Genomic DNA, 10,537 nt, shown 5'->3' with positions numbered 1-10,537 from the left:
CCTATCTCAGGCCATAAGCGCTAACACCCTCGGATTCTTTCCTCAGGACATCTCCCACTTGCTGGCCAGCACCTTTGAGGACCTGTACACTGGAGATGTTATCGGAGTGGACATGGAGACAAATTTGATCAAGTCCCGAGGAGGAGATGATGTTTATCATGAGAGTTTTACAGATGAGCTACAGAAGGTACAAGCTGAAACCAAGACAGAGTTTGGAGCTCTGTTCAGGTTTCATTGCTACTTCGTGTTTCTAGATCTTCTGTAAAATAAAAGAAAAAAGTAAAATGAAATGAAATGAAATGAAATGAAATGAAATGAAATGAAATGAAATGAAAAATATATATTCTCTGCTCTGGACAACTTTTCAGAGTCAACTTTTCAGTAGCCCTTTAAAAGCCTATTCTACTGGCTGACAACTTCTCCCTGTGACTGCTGGTCAGTGTACTAGACTTCCTATCTTGCAATAAGGTATTCTCATGTGCTGCATCTTGAACCACATACTGCAAATATTATTAATAAATGCTTAGTTTAGTGGTACACTATGACATGTGATCCATTAGCATCTGCAACACTGTTTGGGAATTTTGGGTTAAATTAACAGCAGAAATGCAAAATACTTGTACTAATCATTGCTCTGATAGCTATTGTCAGTGTATAAAAGTGGAAGTTAGTGCTGGATGACTTGAGCAACAGGTGTTTTTTCCATTTTGTGTCATCATACCCTCTTTAAAGGTTGTCAGACATGAAAAAATCTGAAGTTTGTGATTTCTTTTTAATCATTTATTAATAAATTGGTGGACAGAGTGTGTTCTGAGTAATAAATGGGAGTACTTCTGTTTGGATAAGGTTCATTTCAACTGACAGTACCTGTCTATAACACGTATGTTACAGCCCATCTAGTCACCTAAGGCTCTCTGTATCATCAGAAAAAGGGGAAAAAAAAATCAAACCAGACACTTTTAGGGCACAGTCCATCTGATCCACTTTAGGTAGCAACTTTGGCACAGGGTGGAATCATGTCCTGGATTCCAGTGACAGTGGAGGGATCTCAGAATGAGCAGGACAGGAGGAAACATCTCATTTTAGCTGAGATGCATCCTACCCTTTCTATTTAAAAAAAAAAATTGAATTATTTAATTCTATCAAATTAATTATTTAAATCTATTAAATGAGGCAAAAGATTAAACCTTGTTACACAAAAGCTCTACAGAAAGCTCAGATAGGTTGCAGATGCTCTTGAGACCAACATCTCTCAGTTTCTCTCGGTGCTGGTCTTGAATGTCTCTGTGCCTCTGCTACATCATCTCTTTAACTTACACTGATACCTCTTTGAGGCAGGATTTTTCTTTTTGAGTTGTGCTTGTAAAGCACTTAACCACACTGGGCAGAGTGATCCAAAATATGTCAGGAGGAGTGAAGCATCACTGCTGGGATATTCTGGAGTTCTAGAAACCTTCCTCGTAACTAGGAGGGAGCATTCTCTTTCCATTTATTCCTGCTCTTATAGACAAAATACAGTGCAGTGGCTACTGTCACACAGAAGGTAAAAGACAGACATTTCTCTTGTCCTGAGACAGTCTCGTCATCTTTCACACACATTTTTCTTGGGTAGTGCTTCTTACCCAGCACAAATTAGATGATAGGAATGATGGTGTTTTATCAGGCCAGTTTATGCTTGTACAATAATGATGTTTTACCAAGCTATCTCTATTTACCTCTCAAAAGTAAATAGAAAACATTGATCTGCAAGAAGAACTTTAATAACTTGTGGCAGCTCCAATGACACTCATTTCTGTACATTCACCCACACCTGTGACAGCTTCTTGCTGAGTATAAGTGCCGACTGACAGCAACTGACGTTGTAGAAGAGAACATCATCCAGGCACAGGATCGAGCGAGAGCTGAAGAAGAAAGAGCCTTAAATGTGCTGAAGGCAGATGCAGGGGAAGATTTCCACAAAATGGGATTGCCACCAGGTGAGGGTTCTGGAAATACTTGTCTCTTCCCAGTACATGCATATGGTACCTGGAGACCAGTGCCATGTCTGATAGGACTGACACTAGGCTGAGCAAGCTCTTGGTTTGGTTTTACATCAATAGAGCAACTTTGAAGGATTTTGAGCAGAGATTCAAGTAGAGAAACATCCGTTTGACACTGTAAGAAACTAAACCACCAGGTCATTTTCAAGGTTTCAAATTTGCATTTAATGACTTACCACCTAACTTCATTACAAGCATACACTCCTTGATATGTAGGAGCAACAATTAAATTAAATTAAATGTTTCTCCAATGGCTGCATAGCTGGGTTTGAACTAAATTTAGAATTGTGGAGATGCATGTCCAAGTCCTGGGATTAAAATACTCTGTCCAAAAATATTACCTGACAATGATGAGTTATAAAGACAACATTACTTTGGACTGTATCTTCAGGGGCTAAACTGTTGCATTTTTAATTGTTTGTTTGTTTTACTGTTGCAGTGGCATCGTCTTTTAGGTGGATTGTGGATAATGAACTTCTCAGAAAAAATCATTTAATCTGTCCTGATGATTACATCACTGATAAATTACCTATAACTAGAGCACCAAAAGGTAACTTGTAAAGCAGAGAATAATTTAGACTTTTCAGAACACTCTGTAAGAATTGAAGCATTGGAGCATGCAGCAGAGCCGAGTATATTTTTATAGTTTCCTACCAAAGCAGAAGGGACTCCAGTGTTACAAGCATAAAATTCCACTAAAGGGACATTTTCAAAATAAAATTGATAAATTAAAAATACTTTTCCTCTGGAATTAATTGATTGTTGAGTTTAAATGTGCTTAAATATGAGATTCAATGGTGATCACATGTTTACAATTCTTTCCATCTGACACAAAAATTATATGAATTGTGACTGCTCTGCCTCTGTTCAATTTCATTAGCACAAGTTGCAACTACATATTTTATACAGAGAAGGGAAAAACTGAACAGGACATTCTAAATTCCACTCACTTATAAGATTAACAGAGCTTTCTGAGAGTAATATAACTTCCTTTGTATATAGCTTGTTTAATTAGTATTTCTAAAAGCTTTCTTATTAAAGCACTAAGCTTCATTTGTGCAAAATACTTTATAACTGTAAATTACATTCTAGAGGATTTAAAGTGTATTTTTAAGATCAAAACCGCTAAAATAACTTCATACACCTAGAATGCTTAGAATTAAATGCTTATAATGCATGTTTTTCTCTTAATTTTTTTTTTTTTCTTCAAATTGCAGGGAAATCAGAACCTGGCTATGTCAGAGAGACATTTAGTTTTAAAGAGCATGTTTCTTCAGGCTCACGGGACCAGATGCGTGCAGAGATTGCACACCTACAGAAAATACCTGGTAGTTTGCCAAACGTGTCTCTATCCTCATTAACTCTGCCTTCAACTCCAGACTCTAGCTATCAGAGTGAAAGGATAAGTAAGGTACATTTTACAGATTAATTTGGGTTTTCAGAACTATAGGGCCTATTGCTGTGCCTGTAACAAAGGGTGAGTATCAGTGCATTGATGATTTGGCTCCAGTGCTTTTTTAATGTAATCTGTTAAGAAAAGAGAAATACAATATTTCTATATGAATTTTCAATGCTGTAGAGCATGTACACATGCCTTTTTCATCATCCTCAGAATTGTCGTGTTTAATTTTGCACCATGGTCTCTTTGTTTTTCAAAGAAAACTAATGCCTCACAGAAGCTAGGATGGAAAGTTAGTATATCCAGAGCAGAAAGAGAAAGTGAGAGTGCTTACCTTGCCAAACTCAAGAGAAAACAGAATTACTTGAAGAACCCCCGCTTTTTCCCACCAAATGCTCTTCATGGAGGCAAATCTCTTGTCATTTCTCAAGAGAAGGTGGAACAAACCAAAGCCAGAAGAAAAGCAGAAGATAACAAAGGGTATGCAGTATGTACAGTTTCTTCATTCTGAACTGGAGCACACAGAGAGCTCCACTATAGAATCACTGTGGATTTGCATGTACATATTTTGAGCTAAATGTCTGAATGGTCTCTTAGGAAACAAAGCATGTCTGTATGACATTATGGTTTTGCTAAAGGATACATTTGGCAATTTCTCATTTTATCAATATTTAAAGAACTAGGCAGTAAGATAATGTCTCCTTTTTTTTTAATCTTTCAGTAATACCTCATTTGTTCCTGTGTTTCTTGCCAATCCACCTGCTGTTTTGTTTTCTGATTATGAAGTTGGCCAGGTTTATGAGGTGAGAACTTACTTCTTTGTAGACAGTTAATTCTACCACTAAGATGCATTATGTTCTGCCATGATCTATGTATTTCACCCAATCTTTTGGCTTTCTGAGGTTTAACAAAAGTTTGTGTTTCTTTTTTATATTGAATTAATGAGCCTTTAGCTTCCTTGAAGATACTCTTTCACATGTGCCAGTGACACACTAACCAATGAAAACCAGAAGGAATCCTTTTCAGTCTCTGCTTCATTTTGGTAGTATCTGATTCAGCCTTTATTGAATAAACTGAGATGTTTAGGTTGGTTGTGATCATAAATTAGTTACTATTAGCAGAAGACAAGGGAATTGCAAACATAATGAGTGATGATAAGTACAATGGAGTGTTTTATTTTCTTTTTAAATGAAGATGACTATAGAGCTGCAGAACATCACTTCAACAAGTCATCATGTAAGGCTTATCCCCCCCTCTACTTCAGCATTTGCCATTGGGACAGGTAAGGGTTCTTTTTACTGCCTTTAAGATGTTAACACGTGAGAGAGATCATTTATCTGCTTGAACAAAGATTTTTCAGAGACATTCTGTTTGGTTCTGCTATCCATAGCGCTCAGTTCTTTAGAAACTGAAGGTTGACATGTCTGTAGAACCATTCACATGCAACTCATCAGCAGATTCAAATGGTCTAATGAGGAATTCAAGAAGACTAACAAACATTAAAGGGTTTGAAGTGAGATTGAAATTTATCTATGAAATAACTAGATTGACTCTTATCCAAAATTCATCTAGGAACAGACATAGTTTCCACTGAAATCATTAGGGGGAGAGGGCAAGAAATAATATACTTCAGCTGCAGTAAGGAAGATTAGGTTACAGGAAAGTTAAGAAAAACATCTTTCCTGTAGTAGGATAGCCAGGCAATCTGGGATAGATTGTGGTATCTCAGTCACAACATTGGAGGAATATTTAGAAGTCAGATGCCCCCACGTAAACCTTGTTGCCTGTGGCAGAGGAAAACTAGGTAATGTCTCTAGCTTTCATTGGAGGAATATTTAGAAGTCAGATGCCCCCGTGTAAACCTTGTTGTCTTGTGACAGAGGGAAACTTCCACATAGAGGTAATGTCTCTAGGTTTTTCCTCACTCTGTTTTCTGTAGTTCTGAGAAGCATATTTCAGACAAAAAAAAATCTTTGAGTTCAGTGGAAGATATGCACATTCAGCGATCACACTGACAGGCCTTTTGTGGTCATTTGTTTTTATCAGCTTGACTTATGCAATACATGGGGAGAGTTTATAGGCACCTTTCCAGAGGGAGATGTGATCATAAATATATATATGCCAACTCTGAAAGGTTTTAATTTTTTTAATTCTCTGCTTTTTTTTTTGCCTTTTTTTTTTTCCACAAGGAAAATTTCCAGGAAAGGGAGGAATGATTGCTCCTGGGATGACATGTCAGTACACGGTCCAGTTTATTCCTGAATGTCTAGGAGATTATGAAGATTGTATAGTAGTGGAGACTCAAGTATCAGAACCTCTTCTGATTCCCATCCAAGCTAAAAGGCCACCTCCCGTGTTAACGTGTCAGTAATGTCCAGTTCTTAAGTTTCTATAAAGTTAAATGAATTTAGATTTTTTTTTCATTTGACTGTCTCTAATTTTATGTCACAAAACAAATGTGGACAAACTTGGCAGTGTAGTTTCTACAATTTGGTATCTATCTTATTTTCACTCATAATAGATTTATTATTAAAATGTAATCCTATCAATTTTTTCCTCAATTATTTGTTCTTGCCACATCAAGCTCATTTTTTTTCACTGTATTAGAGGAGTGAGCAGGAGCCACTTTTCTAGATAGGTGTCTTGTCAGTTTTTGAACTCCTGGCTGTACTTACTGATCCTAAATATTAAGGAATTATGATTTAGTTATAAATATTCGATGCCATGAATTAATTAATATCCCTGGGACATTACATTAATTATATATGGATATGACATATCTATAGGATTCACCTTTCAGATATCTAGCCTCAAGTGTAACAACCAGGATTACTTTTGCAGAAACTTGCTTTCATTTTTTGTAAATTCATCTTTCCTGTTCAACTGAGCTTTTTAAAAAATCCTCTTACTTTTTGACATCATTCAATGGAGTCTTTAAGTAGGAAGCACCATTAAAATGTAAGATGAATGTAATATGCACCTCATATTGTTTAACTTTCAAATGGAAAGTACATAAGGCTTTTTAGGATTGCAGCACCTGGCTTATTCATATGCAGTAATGTTGTCTTTACCAAGTTATTTCAGCACTGGCTTTGCCAGCTGCTAGCCTTCACTGCCTGTATAGTCTGATTTTCTGTGTTACTCATTGCAGTGCCTCACATTATAGACTGTGGTTCCTGCCTTGTTGGAGGAATAAAAGTAACCAAGATTTTGTGCAGAAATGATGGATTTAGCACTGGGAAGTTCTGTATAATGCCAAAGAAAGCCTGGCCACCTCCTAGCTTCAAGGTGAGTGATTAGAAGGGAAATACTGGACCTGATATGGTATAGATACTCTGACATGAAAGGCCTTTAATCTAGCCATGGTATATTAGCACAGAAATCATGAGGCCTTGCTGGGGACTTCTGGATTGTCCCGTTCCCTCAGGGATTCACATTATCCTTGAGACCAATCTCTCTGGCTGTCCATACCTCCTGCTCTCGAAGAAATTGTCTCGCTCAGTGATGAGGTGAACTCAGGCATAGATCAGGGAAAGGACAACTGGCTTGAACTTTAATCTTACCCTTAAAGCAAACAGAAATGCAATCAGTTCTAGCATTGCTTGAGCTAATTTCCTCCCCCTCCCCACCAAAGATATCACTTACTGGCCTTGCTGCACCTGTAGACCCTAGCAGTCCACTCCAGTACTGTTCTGTCTTTAGCTTTCCATCACAAAACAGGGTCTAAGTGATATGGATGAAGAATATAAGGTGTGACTGTAGATTGGCACTTTGTGCTAGAGAAAAGGCTAATGGGATAGCTGATCTGCCAGGTTGTCTTTCCTGAAAAGCTTTACAGTTCCAACTCAAAGTGAGTCATATGCACGGAGAAACAGACAGAGGTCCTATGCTTAGGCATAGCTGCTCTTCTGTGAACATGAATATTAGGGCTTCTGACACTCTCATTTGTCTTTGGAGACAGCACCTTCCCTCCAGCTTTCACCAAGGTAATTTTAAAGTATGGAGAATTTCTTCTAATTAATCAATATACATAAGCCACATACTTTTGAGGTATGTGGAAAAAAAACATCACAGAAAGGGGTAGAACAGTGATGCTGTAGTGTGTTGCCTCTTTTAAGTAACCCTGTATTTTAAAAACAACAACCTGATCAATGTTATTTATTAATCTCTCTTTTTTTCTCTCTTTTTTTTTTTTTTAACACCTTAGTCTGTTGCCACTGTTGGTTTTGTGATACAAGATCCTTTTGGGATCCATCCTCCTCTTTTTGAGCTAGCTCCAGGGCAGAGTATAACTGTAGAGGTTAGTACCAACCGCTATACAAAGTATTTGTACTTTACCAAATACGTTAGCAAACAAGATCATTTTGGAAGATCTCGGCTGGACCTTGTAAATTTGGGATTGTGTGAGCAAAAATACTCAAATCCTTTTGTGCAATTATGCTGAAAGAATTTCAATTGTGAGTCTTACGGGGAAGTCTTTCATTGCAATTTCCAAGTCTTACTTAGCCAGTCAGAGACCAGTCAGATTTTCCCTGTGCAGAGGATCCTGTTAGAGAAAACAGGAATCTGAGAACACAGGATTCCTTATTTGACTCTAGCTGGGGTGTCAAGTCCAAGAAACTTTTACTTTCTGAGCTTCCTTGAAAAAAAAAAACTAAAACAAAACATTTTGGGGAAAAACATATTTTGTTTCATTGTAGAGCAGCAGGTACAAATTCTTCACTTGTGCTGTGCTCTCCCCTGAAAAAGATCCTGCAGCAGGTGTGCGTTACTGACTGCCACCACTGCTTTCTCTAATGTGGGCCGCAGTTTACAACAGCATCACTGTGAGGAGAGGAAGAGTGATTTGGAGAGTATGGTTAGCCTCCAGCCCTTCCTTTCTCCAGTACCTCCCGTCTGTTGATAAGACAAATGGGTCAAGCAGGTGTGGATAAAGAAGAAACGTTTCTCCTCCGTCACATCTCCCCAGGTGCATCGCTTCAGCAGGGCCAGGCATGTGTGGGAGATAAAAAGGAGGTGGATTGAGCAGGGGTTGGTTTTTCAGGTGGTCATGGCTAAGAGGTAGAATAACCATGGTGCATATGACACAGCTAAAAGTTTTGACCCCTGAACCGTTTTTGTTGAGGTGGAGCTCAGGGAAGGCATGCTGCAGCTGCCCTGGTCATTCTTTTGTAGCTGGACAGGCAGCAGTGGTGTTGCTCAGCAGTGACTGAGTGCAGATTTGATTCTGAAGCTGCAATTTGTGCAACTAACCCAGTAGACTGCCTACATCTCCAGTGACTACAATGGCAGCCTCTGGTGACCATCCAGATACACACATGTAAGTTTAGTGACCCAGCAAACACATATTTCTTTCTGCTCTGTATTAAGGGAATGTGACACTGTCAGTTTCTTTCAAATGCAGAATTTAATTGATAATTACTAGAAATGTCATTTAGTGTACGTGTATGAATTGAAGTTCATTGTGTTCTGGAGAGAAATCAGTTACAAACACTGCTATTTCACTTCTCTCTTTCAGGTATTGTTTTTCCCTTCTTGTCCAGAAGTCTCACAGCAAACATACACCATTGTTTGTGACAATTGCCAAGTCAATGATGTTACAGTCACAGGTTTGTTCCTAACACCTTTCAGAGATCACGTTTCTGACACTGTAAATACTCAGTGAGAGTGGTGGTGGATGGCTTGAAGTGATAGTAAGATTTTATGTCACTGAATTAAGCAAATACTTTGTCCCCTCATGATGTTAAATGCTAAGCATTTTTATTAGTGTTATTATTAGTTCTCCATCCCAGTGCTTGAAATACATGAGATTGAGAAAGCACTGAACTCAACCCACTGTAGCCAACAATCCAAATGTAAAATGTCACCAAGTAGCAGAAAAGAATACCTGTAGTCAGGTGCAATTAATTTCTTAGACTTTTGTATTAATAAGATAACATGACAAACTATAAAACATCAGCTTTAACCAGGCAGAAATACATTTGGACAAGAAACAAATGTGGGGCACATCTTGGATTAGGGTATTCTGGAGAGATAGGCAGTCTGTGGATTAGCTAATTAAACCAGTTGAAATTCTTTTAGATGTTAATGCTTGTCCTGTAATGTAATTGTGAGTGATGTAACATTAGGCTTGACTTGTAGTCTATTTAATCACTTTATTACAGATACTTCCTTTGGAAATGTTTTTAATAGTGCATTTGCTGCTTATTTTTATTTTTATTTTAATATACTGTTCAAAACCTCTGGGAGCCACATTATCAACCACTGCAAACACCCTGCTCGCTTCAGTGAAACAATGATGATGTAAGCAAGTTGAGGTTGTGGCCCTGAAATCCAAATCTGTTAAATTAATGAAGATAAGGTCTCTATTAATATATGTTGATGAACAAATAACATCAGGAAAATATTTTACAATTAACACATTGGAGTTCTGAAACTTGAGGAAACACCAGATATATTCAGTAATGGCCATTGCTGGCATTTGCTGTTAATAAGTAATATGAACAATGTTAGCAGCCAGGTGGTAAATAGTAATACCTACTTATTTCTTTAAGGAGCTGGACAGCTGATAGCTCTGGAGCTTTTGTCTGTCACGGGTGGAGAAAGCAAACCCAAACCCGGTGAAGTTACTGATGTGACAGCACAGCATCTCGTACGATTTGACCCCCGAAACCCACACACCACCGAGGAGAAGAAACTGGTTATAAGAAACTCTACGTATGTAGCTGCTATTAATAGAGTAATGCTCTGCAGTCTGAACATGCTGGTAGGGATCTCATTTGTGATACCAAACTCCCTCAAGCTGGAGAAACCTTCATGCACTGGATAAACTTTGTGCAGAAGCCTTGCTTCTTTTTGCTCCATGGTTTAGTAATTAAGGTTCAAGGATATTCTCGTAAAAGCAGAAACATTATACATAGATCAACCATTATGGCAACCATTAGCCATAACTTTTAGTTCATATGCTGACAAGGCCAATATATTTGCCTCAGTATAGATAAATCTACAACTCCGGAAGATTCCTAAGTATGGATGGTTGCAGGAAAAAGCAGGGTCATCCAGATGAGATTTATATAACTTTACATGTCTACATTGTATA

At 38.0% G+C, this 10,537-nt stretch overlaps 1 protein-coding gene across 1 annotated transcript in view; it reads left to right on the top strand.

Moving 5' to 3' along the window:
* Positions 1–46: 46 nt before the first annotated feature.
* Positions 47–10,537, top strand: part of DLEC1 (DLEC1 cilia and flagella associated protein) — a gene marked incomplete at its 5' end in the record, with an annotated part of 41,316 nt that continues 30,825 nt past the window's right edge. Inside the window, 12 exons of the mRNA XM_010174151.1 lie at positions 47–187; positions 1,820–1,976; positions 2,479–2,589; positions 3,257–3,450; positions 3,698–3,918; positions 4,160–4,241; positions 4,633–4,720; positions 5,628–5,801; positions 6,590–6,726; positions 7,646–7,738; positions 8,957–9,047; positions 9,993–10,155. Coding sequence (XP_010172453.1) covers positions 47–187; positions 1,820–1,976; positions 2,479–2,589; positions 3,257–3,450; positions 3,698–3,918; positions 4,160–4,241; positions 4,633–4,720; positions 5,628–5,801; positions 6,590–6,726; positions 7,646–7,738; positions 8,957–9,047; positions 9,993–10,155 — 1,652 coding nt within the window. The remainder of the gene's footprint in view (positions 188–1,819; positions 1,977–2,478; positions 2,590–3,256; positions 3,451–3,697; positions 3,919–4,159; positions 4,242–4,632; positions 4,721–5,627; positions 5,802–6,589; positions 6,727–7,645; positions 7,739–8,956; positions 9,048–9,992; positions 10,156–10,537) is intronic.

Source organism: Antrostomus carolinensis, unplaced genomic scaffold, assembly GCF_000700745.2.
Source record: "Antrostomus carolinensis isolate BGI_N321 unplaced genomic scaffold, ASM70074v2 scaffold13770, whole genome shotgun sequence".
NCBI lineage: Eukaryota > Metazoa > Chordata > Aves > Caprimulgiformes > Caprimulgidae > Antrostomus > Antrostomus carolinensis.
Note: the sequence above shows the minus strand (reverse complement) of the source record. Positions and strands in the feature narration are given on the sequence as shown.